We start from the raw sequence: 23,729 nt of genomic DNA on the forward strand, positions 1-23,729 counted from the left end.
ATAAAAGTTTTATATAATTTATTCTCATGTCTGGTTATAAATTTTTAATTTTATGAAGTTGCATTTTTTACATTATAATGAGGTTGAAAGACGTAAACAATCATAAAAGTTTCATTGAAAATTTTTATAAATTCATTATATGCTTTAATGAAGGGATGGTATTTTTTATAATAGTAATGGTTTGATAAGAAGGCAAATAAAGACCCTTATGTATTTCAAACAGAACTCGATCTAACTACTGGTTTCTGCTTGATTGAATAATATAAAGTCTGTTCCCTGATTCAACTGAAACATTTTTTTGAAACATGATAGAGCGGCTTCATAAGATAAATTTGACAAAACTCATTTAAAAAATCATCTAAAAAGATTATTCTAAATTAAACTAATATTTTAATTCGATTTTTAAAAAAACGTTAATACTTTAAAACATTTAAAGAATTTAAGTAATGTTAAGTGATTACAGACATAAGTTGGCGAGCAGACGCCAACTCAAAAGCCATATAAAAATTATTCCTCATTAACATCATTCTTGTTCTTGGTTTCTCTCATTCGGGCGTAATTAAAAAATTTATTTGGGACTTTTTGTAGCTTATGGAAAAGCACATAGAAATCTTCTTCAACATATCTTGCCTCATTTATTTCGTGGGTACTTACGATGTTGCAGAAGTTGCGCCAATAAAGAGCAATCCTGTTGTTCGCACACATCAACCCCGTTTTCTCACGCAGTTATCTTTTGGATTCCATGTTGCCTTGTTTGCTGTTTTCTGACGCCATTTTTAAGTGCTACGAAAATGCATCTTTTGGATTTGCCAAAAACAAAACAAGATGCAATTTTATTTTTTCAGTAGCGAAATATTTTACCCAAAAGAAAACGAAAATGTACCAATTCCCATGACATGAAACTTTATTTTGGTAAACGTACGTTTTGGAAATGTAATTTAAGACAGTGTGATCAGCAAGTGGGACATAGATGGTAGCACAATTTATTCTGACAGTTGGAAAGGTTATCAAACGAAGATAATAGAAGGATTCCTACTTGCTAAGGTTTATCATAAATACAAATACTTTAACAAGTAGGTATTTGTATACATTTTAAAAATCCTTATACAGGAGTTAATAATACACAAACAGTTGAGAGAATAAGGGGCAGTGCTAAATGGAGAAACAAAAGACATTGTGGGACAGCGAGACATCATTTGGAATCTTATTTATCAGAGTTCATATGACGACAACATCTGGTGACATCTGGAGACTGTTTTAAGAATATAGCTAAACTCTATATCGGCCCATTTTCCACCGAAATCCAATTGACTACTTTGATTTTATATAAAGTGTTTTGAATTTTTAGATTTTAAATAGAGTGTTTTATTTCCTGATTGGTCGCAAAATGATTGTCTGTCGCAAAAATTTTAGGTGTAGATTGGCGGCACTTAAAAACCGCCAAATCTGTAGCTGCGGTGGCGTTAATACGTCAGTACCATTTCGTGCACCCAAAAACGTTTCTGCACTGCTAGCTTTTTTCTTCTAAAATAAAGTAAGAAGTTTGAGACGACGATTATCATCCGGCATATTTAAAGTTTACAGAAAAAAATCACAGCAGAACACAAGCAACTGCTCACTTGTTGGGTCTTTGTGCCAACTAAATTAAATGAACGCCAATTTACGATACTGCAAATAATTTTATCAAAAAAATAACATACTTTATTTCTTAAACATTTTAGAACACAACAACATTTATTATATATCTAACTCCGTTGCCAAAACGAATTCATAACTAAAACTTATAATTTTTCAAAACACGTTCAAATAAATTATTTAAATTTTATGTCTCTACACACTGAAGCTCAAAACATTGAATGAACAAGAATGTCTACTTCTCGGACTAACGATATCGGACAAGTGAAAAAACAATTGCTTGAACGATCCGGCAACGACATTGTCGTTCACACATTTGTCGTCCGATTTTGTCGGTATCGTGTCGTGTAATGAAAAAGCGCCCTAATGCACACATGTGCAACAGTATGCGAACACGAAATCAGAAGTTATCGGTTGCCAGTTTGTTGATAATAGAAAGATAAAAATTATTGAGAAACTGTTCTTCAAATGTTTGGCGTGCTCTGTTTCGAAAAAATTTACCATTGTTCTAGATCAGTGGTTTCCAACTGGCGGCCCGGGGGCCGCATTCTGCCCGCGAAACATTTTTTTGTGGCCCGCGAACGAAAATATATTAGTTGTCATTTTTTTGAGGACAATTTTCGTAAAATATCTATATGGGTTTAAAATACTTTTCTCGTTAATAAAAACATAATTTCTTCGTTTCTGTGAAATTTATCATATCAACGGTGCAAAAAAAATTATTTCTCTGGTTTTGCATCCAAGAAAATATTTATTCAAATACAAAATTCCTCCGGGATGTTTCCCAGACCGTCGCCAATAGCCCATTGTGCAGCTCTAGTGTGACGTAAATTAACAACAACAATAACAACAACATCAAATACAAAATTAATCGTATATATTGCTCTTTTTTATTCCATTTCTTGTAATTTGTGAATATAATTTAGCATGTATGTATCAGAAATTTTCTCGAAGAAATTGTTCGATTTAACTTTTTGAAACCTCTCATTTTGGACGAAAATATTTACACACACATTTGTAAATTTAAAATGTAAATATCTATTCTCTGGTGGTTGCAGCAGACAAACCTCAATTTTGTTATTGAACAATTTATGTGCTTCTATGTAAGTTTTAATACCAACCTTTTTAAAGTTTTATATCTTAACAATTAGATATCTGTTGCACATTTATTGTTTAATACATGGGTGGACATTAAAGTTATCGTAGCTCGAATTTTTTAATATGCAATTAAATAATTTGAAAAATCTACTTCTTATTTTAATTTGTAATTCAATACTTTTATTTTGTACAACTTGGTAAAAATCTGGCAGTAATATTTAATGTTCCTTCAAACATAAAAGAGTCCTACATAAAATATTGATAAAGTTGCGGCCCGCCATTTGCTTTGTGTTCTTAATTGTGGCCCCCGGCCTCATGTAAGTTGGAAACCCCTGTTCTAGATCGTTCTTTTTTTTTTTTTCTCTTTTTTTTCAAGTTCTTCTGCCTTTTCCTTAGGGAAATTTTGCTTTATATCTGCTGCTAAATAAATGGCGTTGTACCAACACCTCTTAGAAGTAGAAAGGCCTCAGCACGGATCAATTTAGTAGTCCGATGTGAACTGCGCAGTAGACGAAAAATAAGAAAGATGTCATTACGTTAGGGGTACTAAGCTGCGCAGAAGTTGAAAATACAAAATATGTCATTCCTTTTGGACTGCTAAGGGATATTTATGGTAACCCGTCCTGAGGCCTGTTCTTTCTAGGAGGTGTTGGTTGTACTCTGCCAATGTGTTTGACAGAAATAAAGGAAAATTTAATAAATAAAAGCCTGAAAATACACTACCCGCCAAAGGAGGCGTTCAAGCGCTGCGATCGTGAATTTGTGCACATATTCGTCATCGCACTGAGTTTTCTTTTCTCCTTTTCTTCATTCTTAGCCTTTAGACGGGCAAAAATAGGCAGTTTAAATCTTAAACTTTTCAAATAAATGATTGTCTTTTTTGAATCGCATTTAGTAAATAATTTTTTAAATAAGAAATAGATGCAGAATTTTCAAATCTAGTTGAGATCAATAAGCTGGTAGCAAAATTAGATGCTGATTGCTGAAGTACATTATTAAAATTCTGTATTTAATTTTTTTTTATTTTGTTTCAGTATGGTATTTTCATTTTGTTCCACTTAATAAAATGACTATCCCCTTTTAGATTTAAGATCCATTTTTAATTTTATTAAAAAAAAAAACTAATTCTAAAACATTGTACATATCTACTAGCGAAAGATGCAAAAAAGCAACATTTATATATTTTAGAATAAGAAAAAAGTTAAGTTCAAATACATTTCATTTCCAATTTTTTAAAAGTCTTTATGAACTGGAATATTCCTGTATTGTCACCTGCTCGCACCAATTTCAAAGCAATGCAAAAATCCAACCCTATTTCTTGAGCATTATATGAGAGAAATGGAGATACAATTCCATTTCAAGAGGCCATAAAAAATTTACAACATATTATTGAAGCCTGTGATGCTTAATTAATAATGGCAATAGCTATTACAGGTATGGTGGTAATAGATGTCTAATAAAAAATTTTATGCCTCATGTCTGTAATAGTGCCAAAAATACTATTATATATCTAGATACTTATAAATTTACTCTCATATGTAATAGCACTTCAAGTTTTAACAATTTTAAAAAGAGTGTCAACATGCAAACTAAGTCAAACTGAAACCCAAAAGAGCAAATCAATCTAAAAGAAACTGAGAAAGCAAATTCAGAGGTTGGTGTGCACAAATAGGGGTCTGTCCAAGCCAAATTTACTATCGTTTAGCGGTACCTTCACAAATTCAACTTTAGGAAAAATGCTAGTTAAATTCCTATCCGGAAAAATACCTTTTCCTAAAATTTTATTATTTGTCTCGTAAAAACGATAAATCCATATTTTTACCATACTTTTGTGTTGATTTTTTTAATATAATTTTTAATTGTCACAAATTATGTCTACATTTTCACAAAATAGGTACCTCTCAGAAAAAACTAAACTAGACAGACCTCTGACAACAATTAAGGGATAAGCATCCTTTACCTCCATGATGATACAAATGTTCTATTTTGAATTTTATTCCTCAAAATTTAGTAGGGGGATGAAACTATTTTTTTAAAATAAATTTTTTGAATAATATTGTCTTTAACTTATGCCTTAAGCCTATATAGGTTTAAAGAATATTCATTTTGAATATTCTCAGAATTTCAAATCACCTTTGTAATTGAACTGACTTTATTTCAATTTTTTTTCTTGATTTTTATTCATAATTTTTAATTTATTTTTGTTCTTTCGTTAGAATTAACCATAAACCTGGTTGAAAATCCAGATATTGAGAGGATGTGTCAACAAACAACGAATGTCCAACAGCTAGCAATAGCCAAGAAAAATGGAGCTTAGACTCCATCGACAATACCAGTGTAAGTATCATAATCATTTAATATAATTTATATCCTCTTTTATTGATCAAATTGAGACACATACTCAAGATATTTTAATCTTTATTGCTCATATTTTTATTAATGAATGTCAATTTTAATGTCAATTCATTGTTTTTATTGAGTTTTTATGTTTATTTTTTAAAATCTCACTAGAACTGGGTACTATGCAATCGGAGACTTATTTTAAAAGTAGAAATACATATCATGTAGGTAGATTTGTCATGTAAGAGATTTGATTAATTGATCATGTAAGAGATTTGTTTACATATTTTGGAATACAACCATTTGGCTCCACTTTGTTGTTGTTTGTCTTTGTGTCAAGTTGAATGTTTTTTTTTAATGGCAAGGTAGATTCAGGCCTTTATATTTTCTTAGTGTACTTGCATGGGGTCACTCATTTAGGTCTTTTACGAATCACCGTCTTTCCAATTCAAAGCGGGTTTACAATTCTACAAAATAATATCTTCAATGAAGAAAACTTTCTGTTTGGCAGCAATCATTAAAACTAGAATTAATGTAGGGAAAAGCCAATGTTATCAAAATCTAAAGGCGTTTTTAACATGACTTAAAGTTATATATTAAAATAGTAAAAGGGATAAATAATTTTAAAAAAAGACTAAAAATAAGTTATGCTTTAATCAGGGTTTAAAAAAAAAACTTTGTGTTTTTTAAGATATTACTTAGAACAGAGCAGTTCCTACATGGTGTTCCGCAGGACCCTAGGACTCCATGGAAGTGTTAAAGGGGATCTGTTAGTTTTTTTTTTTATATAACCAGTGATCAGTTTTGAAACCTCCGATTATATTCAGATCCAACCTATAATTTATCATTTACTTCCTTTTTCAGTTGCCTTTATGAAATTATTTCTAGTAAAAGGTCAATGAAATAGTAATGGCACCTTTCAAAAATATATATATATAATAGTTCTAATAACAAAATATGGATCATATTATGAAAATAAGAAACATTGCATTAGTATTCAAATTAAAATAACTAAATTCTTTAATAAATAAATGTGTTTCCCTGATAACTATTTTTAACGTTTATAGCAGTTCTTTAAGATTTCATTTCACAGTAAACCATAATTCGGCTTATTTTATTCATTTTCAGCTCCTGTGTATATAAACAAATTCATAACTGGACTAGATAATAGCATAAAGGACTGCTAATTTAGCTGTCGGACTTAAAACCTAATTTAAGATTACTACTAGTAAAACGATGAAATATCTTCTTTTCTCTAATTGCGTATTATCTCTAATAAAATATATTAAAAATAGTATTTTATAGGTTATATAACATTTTCAATTATCGTAATAAACTTAGTTTATGAAGTTGGGGTGATAATTTGGGGTTCCATACAGCCGAAAAATTTGGGAACCACTGACCTAGAATAACATATTTAAGGTTTTAATTTTTTATTTCAGAAGTAAACAATTTTAATTTTAAAAAGACTTTCGTAGCCAAGGAATAATTAATTAAAATAAAAGAATGACTTTAATGTTGCACCATCTTTTCTGTCGGTATTATTGAAAGGTTCCTAATTTATAGATAAAAAATACATTATTGGAGGCAGTAGTATGCTGTCTTTATAGGGTTGTTTTCTATTGTTTTTGAATTGAAGTTCATACAGGGTTCGTATGCACCGGGAATATCAGGAAAACTGGAAAAAATATAAATTCTGATTCCTCAGAAGTGCAGTTTCATTTGCAAGTTTTGCCTGATGTAGAATCACATATGCTTAAAAATTTTCTCTTTTATAAATAAAAGCAGAAGAAAGTTTATACTTAAACATACAATTTATTACTAAAAGCAGACAATCATTTTATGAAGGGTATTGCAGCTTTCTTTTTTTGCAAGTGATAATTTCTCATTCCACTACATTTTAAGGGGTTTTTTTTCGATCACAATAAGTTTTATACTCACTAAATTAGTTCTTCTAATCAGTAATTTTGTTTTATATTAGTTAATTTCATGATTTTAATAAATCTTTAGTTTATTATAATTTGGCTTAACTTTAATTAAATGACCCATCAGTAATTAACTTATTGCTAGTTTCTTTTTGTGTTGGTTTGGTATTTCAATAAAAAAAGTTTTTTTTTAAATATTTTTTATTAGTCTAGCTTTTTTACCATCATAATTTATGTTTTTTATCTATCTATCCATCTTATTTACGATTCATTTCTTTTTAAAAAAAGAAAATTTTAACATATTACATTTTCATAGTTTTTTTCTCCTTCTATTCATAAAAATAATCATCAGGTGGTTAAATTTAATTAAATACAGATTATTTGTATAATATTTTTTTAACATAGTTTTATTTTATTTATTTTTTTAGGATGACTTAGTTGTTGAAAAGCTCTTTTATTTTATTAATTAATATGTTCTTTTATTTTTCGTCTACTTGCAACTTTATTTCATATTTTAGGGAGAAGAAAATTTTTTTTTTATAGCTAAGGATTATAAATATTGCATTTTTTTCATTTGTTTATTTATTTATTTACTGTTTATCAGTTGATGAAAAGCATTATTTATTAGTTATTTATTCTATTTGACTTAATTTAATAAATATAGATTAATTTTAATTAAATATGGGTTGTTTATCTATTTGTTACTTTCTTTTTAGGATGGTTTGATTATTTATGTTAAAATTATGTTGTTTTTTGTAACTATTTTCTTTTTAAATTATTATCACTCAATTAAGATTTGCATTGGTGCTTATCTTTACAATAATTAATTTTTAATAGATTCTAACATATTGGGTTTTAATTGTTTATTTCATTTTTGTTTCAAAAATGTTCTTACGTTGATCAAGATTTAACTTCAATTATATATAGATTATTCATAGATTTTTTCAACAACTTCATATTGATGTTTTTAAATATTGCCCAGTAAATTCCTTTTATTCACTTACCCTTTATAAGAGATTATGATTTAATCTAAATGTATCTAAATTCACTTTTTCTATGCTTTAAATTTTAAATTATTTAATGAAGGTGATAGAATTAGCATATTACAACTTCTGTTTCTATAGCTACATTAGAGTTTTCATTGTTTTATCATTTTTGCTTTATTAAATAATAATATTTGGTTTTTAATTTTGCTATCAAAGCTTTTTATTCACTAATAAAACAATATTTCTTAAAAGCAAATTTCAAATATTTATTTTTTATAAGGTTTCATAAAAAATAAGTTTATATTTGTATTATATTTCAATTTGATATTTGAAAAAACAATACTTTTGCCACTAATGTTAAATTGCTAAAAAAATATGATAAATTCTCAGATTTACAAAAGAAAAGAGTGTCTTTTGCTGCCTTACATAAACCAAATTCAAATAGGTTGTGTGCCTGTGTTATTTCATTCAATATGGCATGTTTTTAGAACACACCTTGGCAATTATACTCTTGAAAAATTAAGTATTTTTTTCATTTATTTTAGTTGTCTATTTTGGTCTTTTAATTTGAGCAAAGGCAGTAGCCATGGCAGGCTTAAAGACCCTTTAAAATAAAGGTATTTTAAGGGGTCTTTAAACCTGCTTAAACCAGTAAAGGCATTTAATCTTTAATATTCTTTCAAAGTTAAATTGTCACATATTTAACATTTTGTAAAACTTGATATTGAAATTAATTTTCAAGGTATTAAAAACATTTCTGACAAAACCTCCAATACCGATAACCTATTGCTTATAAAGTACAATTATACTTTAACTCACTAATTCTATGAATTATTTTTGTAGGGAAATAAGATGGTACTAATTGAATATGTGAACTTGTGACATGCCTAGTAGATGAGGTTCTAAATTCTGTTTGCTCAACACAGTGAGTATATTTTACAATATTGATAAACATTTATGTCCAGTTACTCATATCTTTTTCTATTTTGCTCTTACTTCTCGTTTAATCTTACATCTTGATGGTTTTAAAAATAACTTTAATGTCACATAAGAAAACCAGACAATTCAATATATGCTTAACTAGACAAATACAACTTCAATTGGGACAATTTTGTAATCTGTTTTAAAATTTTCTGATTCAGGAGATAAAAGGTCCAATTATTTTTTATATTGCCTAGCTTGATATAGCTTTTCACATAGTATTCCAGAAATGTCGGTTCACAGTTATGAAAAATTAATTCTTCGATTTTTTGAATATGCTCTTCAGAATCATTTCTCCATTCACACCATGTATTAATTTATGCATGGTAACTACTTTTTTTTCCATTTAATCCTAAACAATCTTTTCATTCTTCACAGTTATACCAATAATCTTCTTTTTCTGTAGTTTCTGAAAATTTATTTGACTTCATAGAGAAGAATATAGGAATTATCTAGGTATAAAGAAGCAGTGCTGTAACAAAATTTTCATGGTATTTACATAAAGTGTTATGTGACAATTTGCTGTGTGGTAAAATATTAGGAATTTTAATATTACGTAGAAATACATGGTTGTAACTGCCGGAAAAGTGGTTCGAAAAACCATGTGAATGCACAACAAAGTTGGTGCAAGTTTAACATGTGTGTAAAAAGTTTATTATTCAAATGCGTGGTTCGAAATTCACAACCACTTGGAGTTTTAATGAAATTTGCGCCAAATGGAACAATTACTCAAATGTGCAATTCAAAATATTACATATTAATCTCGCAGTAAAAAAAATGGAAAAATGTGTTCCGTTCAAATATCTTTCAGCGAAATAATAAGAAGAAATATTTGTTTTTATCTACAGCAATTGTGTAATTTTTGACAAGGCGTAAAAATTACGCAATTGCTTGTCAGAATTTTCCTTCAAAATTTTGAAATCTTGGAAGTTGTGACAAATTTGTGGCCCAATTTATAAATTTGTGTAAAAAAATACCCATATTGAATTTTAACTAACTCTCAGATAATTTTAACAAACTCTCCATAATATACAGATTAAATTGAAAAAATATAATACTTTGAAATTACACATTAGTTTTTATTAATTTAATATTTCTTTTAAAAAAATTAATAATATTTATTATGTTGCAATAACTATCTCATTCATTTTGTAATAAGTAATGCATTTGATTGTAATAATGTAAGTATTTGATTTTCATGCATGGATGTATTTCACAAAATTTAGGAGAAACAAAAACTAGTAACAGGGGAAATGCATTAAAGGTACAAAATTTGGAATTAAGCAAAAATGAAGATCAAAATTTAAATACAATAAGTCAAAATACATAAAACCAAAATTGTCTTTAGTACATTTTTATTTTATAACTGTCGTTGAACAGCCGACCCAATTTTTGGTTTATGTATACTAATGTTAAACTCCGTAGCCTTGTAAATTTGAACCCAATCCAGAAGGCAAGGGAAATCCTGGATCAAGTATTTTGGGAAATTTTGCCTTCATGGAGGTCTTTTTTATGGAACTAACTTGCACTTGCGTTACATGAAGAGGAAAACCACAAGCGGTTACCCTCACGAGAAGGAGACTCTAACCCATGGTCCGTCTACCGCTAAGGATATTTCATGTCAGCACTGCGTTCAGTGCCAGTCGGATGCAGAATTCATATCGATCAGCCATCGCTGGGATTCGAACACGGTTCACCTCATTGTAAGGCAAATGCTCTCTATCCCCTGAATATGGGATAACCTAAAACCAAACGAAATTTCAAAAATAAGCATATCCTCAAAAACAGTACTTCTTCCAGGGACACACTGTCCTGCTAACTTGCTGGAGCCTTACTGTAGTCAGTAGTGAAACTAAAAACTGACTGTGCCCCCGAGACCCCATAATTATGAAAATACTCTTATTTGTCAATTGAAAACTTTACATCCTTATGGGCTTAATAGTAAATTAAATGGAGAAAGTAACTCAGATTTAAATAATATTTGTAATTAAAATAAATGTAACACTTTTAATTATAAATTTAATTTTTCATGTAAAACTAAAGAAAGTAGAGGAAAAGGTAAATGTAAAAATAAAATTAATCTAGTTCTTTTTAAAACTTTGTGTTTATTGCATGTCATTGAAAATAATATTAAATTAGGAGTTTTATTTTTGGTAATAAAAATTCATCGTTGAAGTAGATGATGAAGAACATTTAAAAATTATAAAATTTGCTTCTGAGATTAAATCCATTATATTAGATCTTATTAAATTTTAACTTTTGATTAACGATTTTGATATTTTAAATGTTTCGTGATTTTGCTGTGGACAAAACTAATCTTTCTTATTATTTCAAAAATTAAGAAAGAATTTTGCGTTATTGATTTTCTTAATAAGGACTTTTAAAGAGGTTCACTTCCTATGACTATTTATAAACTTAATGATTGTTTCCCAGTCAAATAAAAAAATCAGAGTTTCTATTTGTTATAACTTTTGTAAAACATTAAAGAAAAGAATTTGTAATTATAATCTAGTAAAAATTTAAATCATATAGAAGATATTTGTTTATGTGAACTAACACGTTATAAGGATTTTATTAACAAGGATTTTAAACAAATTGTTACAGGTGACCTTAATTTGATCTGAAATGAAGAATTGAGTTCTATCATGGGGCTTGGGACTAAGTTCAGACCAAGAAAAAATGTAATATAAAAATTATTCTTGCTTCTGTTAGTAAAAATTAGGATTGTTTTATTGCCAAATGATCTAGAAAATTTACTTGGCCTATGGAAGGTTTTGGTGAATGGAAATTTGGAATTTTAAATTGCTTCAAATTCTAAATACCAATGTTTTTATTTGAATTCGTTTTTATTTGAATTGAAATATAATTTATTGTATTTATTTGTGATGGTGACAAAGCATCTCATAATTTTTAGCTTTATTTGCAAAAAAATTTTTAAAACAATTGATGAATGAAGAATATGAAAACAATAATACCCTTGTCAAAATTAATAATTTTAGAAAAGAAATTGATAATAGAATTTTAGCATTTTCTAAAAAAAAATAGTTTAAAATTCAATAGCATTAATTATCCTTATTTATTTCCAACTGTTGAATTTCACAAAATTCCAATTAAATTTAGATTTGTTACTTATTGTACTGGATATTATAAATCTGTTTCGGGGAAAAAATGTATCAAATATTTAAACATAATTTTAAGTAAGATTATTTCTAATGATAAACATATTATTATAAATAGCAACCAAGACGTTATTAAATATTTGAATTGCAATAAAATTGAAACTATTCTTACATGGGATTTTGAAAATTTATTTATGAGTATACCACACAATAACTCAAAACACATTTGTTTTGAGATTTTTGATATCTATAATATTAATGAGGATATTATTAGGGAAGGATGGATTATTTATGTAATGTTAACATATTTGCAAAAAACAAATTTTCATGGTATTTGTTTTAATAAACAAATTCAAGGTATTTCCACTGGTAATTGTTACTCCAGTGCTTTTGCTAATATTTATTTACATTTTTATGAACAAAAATTTTTACAACATAATTTATTAATAAGGTTTAGATTTATTGAAGATTTGATTAATCATATTTATCCTAAAGAACTTAATTAAATAAGGACTTACTCAGATATTAAACCAGCCAATTTCTTGGATCTTGAAATTAAAATTCATAAAGATACTTTAATTGGATTATATGATAAAAAAAATATTTTGATTAATCAAATTTTAAAGTTTAAATATATTTGGTATAATAAAACAGATTTTCTTACAGCTATTAATAATTTCAGAATTACTTTGGATAATAATAATTTTCTTTTTAATTTTTTTTAACTATAATCTTTCAATGCAAAATATTTTAAAGAAGAAGTTTACTTAATGCAGTAGCTATTGAAGTTATATGCATGTTATAGTATGTATATATTCAAATTTTACTGATGTGGAGTTCTGAGAGAGATGCAGACACACTAACTTCAACTTTTAAAAAGTTAATAATCTAATCAATGTTAGTTAGATCTGAACTGTAACTCGTTGTTATTTAATAATTAAGTTACTCATTGCCAGCTTGCATGGTTATTTAGTAAAATTTTTAAAAAAGATTATGTATAAGATTTATATTTAATAACATAAACCTTTTTTTTTTTAATTATTATTTAAAAAAAAGGTTTTTTTCCCACTAATGCTAATCAATAATACAAATCTATGTATATAGAGTAGGTAATGAATTTAAATGTTGGCAAAGTAGAATAGTTTCCGAATTTTTTTTTCTTTTTTGATTATTTTACTACTTTGTAAAGTTGGCGGTCATGGGGAAATCCCCATGACCGCCAAGTTAGCGCCATATGTGGTTACTCGCTGTAGATTGTCAATAGAGAGATTTTGCAAAGCATTACTAACAATTTTTTGAAATTTTCTCAGCAATCCGCTAATGTGTTGAAAATAAGGTTAGCATTATGGTTGCTGTAGCATAATATGCAAAATCTCTCTAATTTCAAAATAAAGAGTAAAGGAAGCTCTAAATAAATAACATTTGTCAAAAAGTTGATAAATAAATATTTTTATTGATGAAATAATGTTATATTCAGACACTAATAGCAAGATAATTTATTTTAAACATAATTCAGAGTTCTTCGGCTGTAAAGATATGGTCTGAGGAACTTCATCTAAAGCATAATATTTATGTTTAATACTGTCTTCGTCAACTACCACTATTCTAAAGCCAGATTTATCCTTTCGCATTTGTACTCCAATGGCTGATGTTACAACTATTTCCAACTCTTCGTAAAATCCGCCGGCGTTGCCATGAAAATGACCACAAAAAATAGCTTTTACATCTAAAAAAAAAAGCAAACTAATATTTAATATACAGGGTATACAGGAAGTATGGAAATGGAGAAATTGCATTAATAAAAATTTATTAAAAAAACATTTATGAAATATTTTCACAACTTCTTTCAATGCCGAATTTGACCCTTTAACCACAGTGGGAGCTACTTTAAATCTTGAATGAAAACCCTCATTTTTTTTTGCAGATTTAAATTCTGCAGAAAAATTCTTCGTCTTCGAATATTAGTTCCATATAGTGCTGCAATTGCGAAATGAAAATAAGGTGAACATTGTTCAAAGTCTCTGAAAATGCTTGTCAGATCGAAAAAATAATGTTCATCGTGTGATGTTTTGAAAAACCAAACTAATGACACCAATTTCACCATCCCCAATCTTGGTCTCACCCCTCCTGAGAGACTCTCCAGTTAGGGGGAGTAGTTTTTCGAAGTACCACCCAAGACAATTTTTAAAATCTGCGATTTTAAAAAAAATGGGAGTTCTTATCTAAGATTTTAATTTTCAGACTTTTTATTAAATACAATTTTTCGTGACATTTGATCATTTCTATACTTTTCTGTCAGCTTGTATTCAGTTAAAACAGTAAAACAGAGTTAAAATCTATCAAGTAAAAATAAGAACAAAGATTAGGTAATTTAATGTCAGAAACTAATTCAGGGTTGTTCTAATGATCGCCTTTCATATTTCGTTTTAGAGTCCTTGTCATAAAAAGTATACCAGGAGTCTATCTAGGTTTTACTGTGAGGTACCTTTTTTGTGAAAATTTAGACATAATTTGTAAAAATTATGTTAAAAAATTAGCACAAAAATGTGGTAAAAATATGGATTTATCGTTTCTGATGGGATACAAAAATAAAATTTTAAGAAAAAGTATTTTGTGAAACGACTGTTTTTCCTAAAGTTGAATTTGTGAAGGTACCGCTAAACGGTGGTAAATTATTTGGCCTGGACAGACCCCTGTATTCATAAATATCACATATTCAATAAAAATAATTGTATGTTTTTTTTTTTCGTAAACACAGCGTTTTCATTACTTTAAATTAGTAACATAAATATTTTCTATTATTGAAAGTATCTTGCAGAAAGATATCAGTGCCAAAGCATGTGTTGTCGCAGAAAGCTGAAAAAATTCTGCTACAGGGGTTGACAGAATACCTGGTATAATCGTTTTAGTCTGTTTCTTTCTCACAAAATACTATTTTCGCCAGGTTTTTATTTTTTATTTATTTTTATTTACATGTCTAGTTTTTTTTGTTTATTTAAAATAAAAAGTTAAATAAGTCAGCAATTTAACCATTATAAAGTTTTTCTCAGAAATCACAGATTTTTTACTATTGATTAATATTTTGATGAAGAATACTAGATTTTGATAAAGAATACTAAACAAAAATATTCTCTTTTGCTCATAAATATGTGAAGGAACATAGTAAAAATATTAATAACAAAAGATCTAGAATATTTATTACAACACCTCTTAACAAGCAAATAAATATTTATTACCTAAAAGTTTTTTTCATACAGCATGTATGTAAAAATTAGTTTACCTACTTAATTGTTAGTATATAAAGAATTGTCGTAATTCAGAATTATTTACATTAATGACCTTATTTAGCAGTATACAATTTGTAGTATTAGTATTGCTTAATTGTTCTAAAATAAACATTTGTTTTTTATTTATTGAGTTAATTAAATTTTTAATATAAATGAGGCTGACATTTTTAAGGCAGTATATTTTTTCTATTTTAAAAATATTAAAAATTCATAGAATGATTAAAAAAAATGAGAACGGATAATTGACTGCTGAAATAGGAACACATAAAATAATAAAGGTTTAAAAATAAAGAACACAAATAACAGTTTCAAAATTAAAGAATTAATTGCTTTTTTATCATTCATTTTAACATGATGGAGATTTAAATTTAACAATATTCTTTTTGATGTATTGTAGCTTTAAGTAAATAAGAAAAAAACTTAAGATTATATATATATATAAATATTTTTTGAGAATTTAGTATTTTTCTTTAATCCACTAGCGGTTTAGCAAATGGGCAAAATTGGGAGAATGTTTCTTACCAATACACTATTTCCTTATCTAATAACATGAAAAAAACCGGTTCTGCCAAATGGAGTAGAGTGCAGGTTAAAATACTACTTTTTACGTGCAGAACCGTCAGTGCGTTTAGAGTTTTTTTTTTTTTTTTTAATATTGTTAAAACTGTACTTTGAAAATTACAATAATGAATATAAACATACTGCATGAATACAACACTAATTTATTTACACTGGTGACAGAAAATAATTTTAAAATTAAACTAAAAAATAAAATTTAGATTACACCTCATTCCTATTTATACTTTTGACTTGTGAACATAATGTTTTTAATATAAAAATAAACTTTGAGAAACTTGAACTCTTTCAATAATTACATTATTTAATTAATTTTACAAACTACAGAACATGGGACCTCTTTTTTTTTATTTTAAGCATTTTTAAGAGACATTGACTTAAGCTTAAATTTGCTGAATTTATTTTATATAAGAGACGGTTTTTTTCCACAAAGGAAGTAACCATTAGAAAACCACCTCGGAAAAATAGGTTTCATCCAACTGAAGTGAAGAAACTCTTATTCAATAAAAAATATTTAAAGAATTTCTTTAAACAGTTTATAATTGCAATCTGGAATATTTTTTTTAATGAATTTGAAAAAAATTTAAAATAACTTGTTTTTTAGTATTTTATTTAAAGAGTAAAACTTAATTTTCAAATTTATCAAAGAACTATTAAAGAAGCATAATCGATTTGTAATAAGTACCACTAAATTAACAAATCACATACTAGACATAGATACTGCTAAAAAAACATTGAATTCTCAATTACAAATAGCTAGTTTTTTTTATTGGAATCATGTTAAATAGGAATACTCAAACCGACTCTGAAAGAATATGATAGATTTTAAAATTTTCTATGAAGCTAATAAATAAATAAACAAATAATTTTTTTAAGAAAAAGTAAACTTGATAAATTTTCAACTTTCGGCTACTATGTTAAATTTAATTTTTTTGAGTTATTCTTATAATACTTATTGTTAAACAATTGTATTGGTCAGATTTAGTTTCCATTTTTACCAGTTTCTTCCAAACAAAACGCCAACTCGGTTTAACGTAGATATTTTTGTGCAAAATGATTTCGATGTAAACACTTGAAAATTGCAGATTTTTGTTTATTTAAAATAATACAGATTCCCATTAGCAACAAAACTCAAAATTGCAAGAAATGTCTGAAAACGTTCGCTTTTTTTCAATTTTGTTACAATCAAACTGAAAGTATTTATATATTTATTAGAAAATTTAATAATAAAAAAAAGCTTGTTATTTTTTTTTTTTTTTAAATTTTTGATTTAAACTAATGTGGTCTAAACTACAAAACCAGGGTTTTTTTATTTTATAACCGTCGTTGAACAGCTGACCCAATTTTTTGGGTTTACGACTACTAATGTTCAACTCCGTAGCCTTGTAATTATGAACCCAATCCAGAAGACAAGAGAACTCCTGGGTAAAGCATTGGGATAAATTTTGCCTTTGTGGTGAACTTTTTAATAGAACTAACCCGCATTTACATTACGTGGAGAGAAAGACCACGAGAACCTCCCACAGTTAGCCTGATGGCAAGGAGACTAACCCATCATCCCTCTACCACTGAGAATATTTCACGACAGCACTGTGGTCAGTGAAAGCCGGAGGCGGAATTCGTATCGACCAGTTATTGCTGGGATTCGAACCCGGTGCACCTCATTGGAAGGTGATTTCTCTATCTCCTGAGCCATCGCGGCTCTGATACAGAGGTTGAACAAAATTATGGAAACACTTCTATGCTAACTAGTGAACAATCTTTTTTTTAGTAGCAAATGTTTAGAAAGAATTAAGGGAGCGGCAAAACCGTTGGTACAATTAGAAAGATCATGCTTGCAGCTAGTATCCTTTTTACTCATGAAAAATTTACATTAACCAAAATGAGCGTAGGAAGTTTAAAAAAAATTGTTTTTCTCCAATTCGAGTATAATTAAAAAAGCATTCTAAGATACATTTTTAAATTCTACAAAATAATTTCAAAATCGTTGGTATAAAAGATAGAAATAGGTTATTAACTCTCACTCCACATTTCATTCGATCAGAATTTTTCATGAGCAAATGACACCATTTCTAAAAGCTTCAATCATGATATTTCATGTTGTGACAACAGTATTGCCATGTGAAATCTTCCTAAACATTTTTATTTTACATAGAGTTAGTATAGAAGTATTTCTGTAATTTTACCCAACCCCTGCATTTCATTGTTGTTTTAAAACAAAATAATTGGAAACGCTAACATGAAAGATTTTAATATTCAAGAGGCCTTATTATGGGGGGGGGGGGAAGNGGTAAGTTTTTTCCACAAAGGAAGTAACCATAGGAAAAACCACCTCAGAAAAATAGGTTTCATCCAACTCAAGTGGAAGAAACTGTTTTTCAATATGAAATATTTAATATCTAAAGAGTTTAAAATTTCAATATGGAATTTTTTTTCATGAATTTTTAAAAAATTAAAATAACTTGTTTTTCAGAGTAAAACTTAATTTTCAAAATTATAAAAGAACTATTAAAGAAGCATAATCGATTTTTAATAAGTACCACTAAATTAGCAAATTACATACTAAACATAGATACTGCTAAAAACACATTGAATTCTCAATTACAAATAGCTAGTTTTTATAATGGAATAATGTTAAATAGGAATACTCAAACAGACTCTTAAAGAATATGATTGATTTTAAAATTTTCCATGAAACTAATAATTTTTAACCCGGTTAACCTCATTGGAAGACGAATTCACTATCCCCTGATCCATCTCGGCTCTGATACAGAAGTTGGACAAAATTATGGAAACACTTCTATGCTAACTAGTGAACAATCTTTTTTTAAGTAGCAAATGTTTGGAAAGAATTAAAGAGATGGCAAAGCTGTTGGTACAATTAGAAAGACCATGCTTGTAGCTAGTATCCTTTTTACTCATGCAAAATTTACATAGACCAAAATAAGCGTAGGAAGCTTTTAAAAATATATATATATATATATATATTTCTATGGCAGTATAATTAAAAAAGCATTCTAAGATAAATTTTTCAATTCTATAAAATGATTTCAAAATCGTTGGTATAAAAGATAGAAATAAGTTATTAATTTTCACTCCATATTTTATTCGATTAGAATTTTTCATGAGCAAATGGCACCATTTCTAAAAGCTTCAATCATGATATTTCATGTTGTGACAACAGTATTGCCATGTAAAATCTTCTAAAATATTTGCTGCAAAAATTAAGATATTTCACATAGAGTTAGTATAGAAATATTTCTATAATTTTACCCAACCCCCGTATTTCATTGCTTAAGATTGTAAGATTTTAATATTAGGGATCCTTTATTATGAAGGAGGGGGGGAGGAAACAGGTTATCAATTAGAAAATGTTTCACTTAGTTACAACCTCAATTTAAAGGGGGGGGGGGAATTGATAAAAGTTTACGTCTTAAAATATTTTTTAATATTATCTTAAGTTATACACAATCATATTTGCGCTTTTTTTTACCAATAACCAATTTTCTATGGTTATTGGTAAAAAAAGCTGAACCGAGGAAAAAAAAATTCGTAAATTTTTTTCAACCGGAAAAAAAAGATTTAATTTTTGTTAGTCAATATTTCACAACAACAACAAAAAAAAGGTTATTTAAAGGGCTTGGAGCAAAAGAAGGATAAGGATTACGTTTTGAAAGGGTAAAAATTAGGAATCAAACTATTCCTTACATTTTTTTCAATTACTTTAAAAGTCGCTGGAATGTTCACTAGGTAGCTGCACAATGCGCAGAAACACCCCCTCCCCCCTGAAAAAAAGCAACCCATCTCAGATTTTGAAGCTATCTGCAATGAACTGTGTGAGCAGTTCATCTTAGACGAATTCCAGTGAGGGAGCATTTCATCTACTAACATTAAGAGATAAAGTATAAAAACTGGAGAGTTGAAGAATAATTAAGCGAGCGAAAGTGATTTGAAATAAACAGCCAGTAGTTGGATGTATATTTTGCCGATAAACTGTAAATGACAAAGTTGTCATACTTAGCTTAAATTTCTAATAACTTTTGAAACAATAACAATAGCCTAGCTACTGAATCTGCTGATTTTTTTTTCTTTTCCAGCATTTTTTAGCAATTTTCTTTTTATATTTAAAAAAAAATTATAAATAGTTGGAGAGCGATAGCGAACAGGAGGCGGATTCCTTAATTTAGTATAGCTAAAATTATTAGCAGTAGAATTATGTCTTTTGTCGATGAACCTAAGATGAACAATGAGTTTTAATTTGCTAATATTTCTAATTAGTAGTTTCTAATTCTTTTCAAGCAATTAAATTGTAAAGCTGCGTATTTTTTACGAACGAATACCACTCCAACGCCTTGATTTTATACTACTCTATAGGTAATATGACCCAGATCGCGAAGCAATATGAAATCAACTCCGTAAAAAGTTCTGGGGGGGGGGGAAGTGACAGAGAGCATTTCTCTCTTGCAAAATGTAATAAATTTATTATTATTTTTGCTGCATATTAATATTAGTAGACAAGATAATTTATTTTATTTTTATTATGATAATGCCGATTCACTAGTGAAAAACTTTATATTTTTTACTTCAAAAAAATTATTAGAAATTTCATATTTTAAATCACGCCTTTTTTTAGCCCTTTTTTTTCTATCAGAATAACTTGCGGTCATTTTTCATTAAGCGCTGCTCTGAATCAACTGTTAGAAAAAGTATGCTTCTGTTGACTAATTACATAATTAATAGATTTTTATAACTATTGCAATTTGTTGAATTTGGAAAATACTAGTTTATGTAAAATATTTTGAACTTTTCGAATAGATGGTTCGATAAATGGCAAACTACTTTTTTTCATTAATAAAACATAAATAATTGTCATTCATTTGCATTTGGTCTGTGACAGGCGAACGTTGATTGTTTCATTTTAGCCAACAGGTAATCAATACAAAATCGTAAGAAAATATTAAAACGACTGGCATTTTGCCCCTTGACCTCGTTACTGGCGATCATAAACTCTTTATACATAAACTCTTGGTATTAGTTCTTAAAAATATTTAAATTTTTGAAGTGAATAAATTTTTCAGCATAAGGTCTAAAAGTAAAGTAGATCTCGATAATTTTAAAATGGATAATAGTCACTTTAATTATCTTAGGAAAATTAAAAAGTAAGAGAAACTGAAAGTGGTAAATAGCTTCTTGACCAATAACTTTGAACTTGACCATCCATTAAAGAAAATAAATCCCTCATATAAAATTTTGTGATATTGTCTTAAATAAGTTTTAAGCAAACTTCTTCAATTATAAAAGACTCAAATAATTCAACTTTTATAGATAACACAATTTAGATGTTAAATAATTAATACATACATGTATTATTGCATTTGACATTTCGAAAAATGTAAATGAATATTTTCCTAACTCACCAAAAACAGGACTATATAGCATAAAGGAAAGTATTTAGTGATGAGCTCAATCAAAACTCTTTCAGAGAATGACCAAAAAGTCTGGACCTCCTTATGATTTCATTTAAAAGCTAAAGTTGTGCTTCTCTGTGGACAATTATTAACAATTCTTAAGAAAAAGAGCCCCCAAAAATAAGAAATTTACGTCTGAAATTCGGACAAAGGACCATGTACACATATGCCATGCCATTACAGATAAAATTCAAAGCTCAGACCCAAGTCAAAATTCTTCATCAAAACATTTTGTTGGTTTCAGTGCGATTCATGATGGTCCAACATCATTTGATGGTCACCATCATCCAACATTTTCCATTATGCTTTCATGACTTTTGATATGCCCACAAACTTCCATCATTCCATGATGGAAAATGTTACTTTGTTTGAAAATGTTACTTAACCATCAAAAGAAGTTTGAATCGCATGCACCAATAATCCGTGATGGACCATGATGGTTGCAACTATACATTCCCATGATGGTTTAATGGGAATTCTTGTTGGTTCTCAGGAATACGCCATCAGAACAATTTGGTTTTTATGTTGGACTATCATAAATCGATCTGAATTCCTACATTGGGATGATGGTTGTTCATGATCATTCCAACATTTGATTTCTGAGAAACTATGATGGAAAATTTCTGATAGTTTAACATGAACAAACCTTCAAAACAAGTTGCTATTCTTATGTTGAACCATCATAAATCAGCCCGAATTTCTACATTGGGGTGATGGTTACTTATGTTGGTTATTATCAAAAACATAATGGTTCATGATGGAATTATTGATCGTTACCATCAAGATTATGTTGGTGCATCGATGGAAAACCATCAAAAATTTTGAATTGGGGGAAGGAGTGTCCAACAGCACTTTTCCTGAAGCAATAAAAATAAGATCGAGATCCCATTGGTCAGAAAAGCGACGTACGTCACCTCGGCGAGAGATGAGTAAAGGGATGATTTGGAGAGCTGTTTCTTCCAAGGAAATATTTAATCTACCTTGAAATAAAGATTTTCTGTCGAAACAATCTGTTTTCGATAGAAGCAAAATTGATCAAGCAGGTGGGGTGGTTGTTAGTTTCTAGGAACTTCCAGGAGGTATGCTGTGACCTACGACCTCTTTGCTCTATCATTGTGGTCAATTCGAACAAAAAGAAGGAGGAAAAAAAATATTTTTCTTAGAGAAAAGTATGTTATGAGAAAAGGGTGAACGATAAAATAAAATTTTATAACAAATCATTCATTTATAATTTTTTTTCCTAAACTACAAATATTCAAAGCAAAATTAATATCAATTACCTTGTCTTTTTTTTAATTCATTTAAACAGAAAGTAACCAATTTGGAGGGAGCACGGAGAGACCAGTCAATCCCTGTTCACAACCATTAAATTAAGCAGGGTGCGTAGCGTTTTTAAAAAGTACTTATTTTCGATTTTTGTTTTTTAAAGCCCTTAAAGGTGCATTTTTCATTGCTTGTGTTTAAAAAGTACTTAATTTTTCCCTTTTTCAAAATGAGATTTTTCCTTCACCATGTTGATTTTCGTCTCGAATTATGCAAAAAGACAAAGTTCACATTTTCTTATTCAACGTTTTCACAATTAATTCAACCCCAATCTATTTCAGCGTATTGTCAGTCCTTAGCGTATGAAAACGCCATTCGTTTTACAGGATTCAAAATTTCATAATTTTTGACAATTGTCAAAAACAATGCAAAAAGGTTTTTTTTTTTCCACATGACGGTTAAGCAAGATAAAAACGCCAATTGTCAAAAAAAGTGCTTAAAAATATATTTTAGTACTACTTGAAAAGTACTTAAATGGTGCTTATTTATTTTTTAATAAAACCGTATGATTAATGAAAACACTTGAGATTTATTACAAAACTACTCAATCTAAAATAATTTTTTTAGTAACGTAAAAATCAATTTAATTTCTACGATGAAGATGATCACCCCTTGCTCAGTGGCGTGCAGGGGTGAGGATCCATTCGACACTGAGAACACTAAACCTTTCAATCTAAGCTTTTATTTTAATTTCGAAAGTAAATTTTAACAAGTGATATTTAAATATATACTCAGGGAGAGAAATATTGTAAACAAACATCTTGTCAATTTTTTTCATCTTTTCATGGAAATAAAATATCTAGTTTCATTTATGAAAGAAAAAAAAATGAAGTAAAACAATATTTTTCAGGTCGGGTAAAGTAATTTATCATCTCTATCGTAAAACAATGGCCACTAAATTTAATCTCGGAAGAAACAGCTTCTGTGAAGCAAATTGTCCTAATAAAACTTATTTTCTCTCTTTCGTGAACACCATAGAAGACAAGAAAAT

General features: G+C 28.2%; 2 protein-coding genes across 3 annotated transcripts in view; one reads left to right on the top strand and one right to left on the bottom strand.

Moving 5' to 3' along the window:
* Window positions 1–3,568: 3,568 nt before the first annotated feature.
* The window catches only part of LOC107441248 (sulfotransferase ssu-1), a gene marked incomplete in the record, with an annotated part of 41,847 nt that continues 21,686 nt past the window's right edge, over window positions 3,569–23,729 (top strand). The window contains 4 exon segments of the mRNA XM_071184202.1: window positions 3,569–3,720; window positions 4,950–5,070; window positions 8,828–8,909; window positions 11,570–11,645.
* The window catches only part of LOC110282546 (serine/threonine-protein phosphatase CPPED1-like), a 64,382-nt gene continuing 54,173 nt past the window's right edge, over window positions 13,521–23,729 (bottom strand). For both annotated transcript variants that reach the window (XM_071184201.1, XM_043051249.2), the window contains exon 6: window positions 13,521–13,810. In XM_071184201.1, coding sequence (XP_071040302.1) covers window positions 13,581–13,810 — 230 coding nt within the window. In that variant the 3' untranslated portion in view covers window positions 13,521–13,580. The remainder of the gene's footprint in view (window positions 13,811–23,729) is intronic.

Source organism: Parasteatoda tepidariorum, chromosome 8 (assembly GCF_043381705.1).
Source record: "Parasteatoda tepidariorum isolate YZ-2023 chromosome 8, CAS_Ptep_4.0, whole genome shotgun sequence".
Lineage (NCBI taxonomy): Eukaryota > Metazoa > Arthropoda > Arachnida > Araneae > Theridiidae > Parasteatoda > Parasteatoda tepidariorum.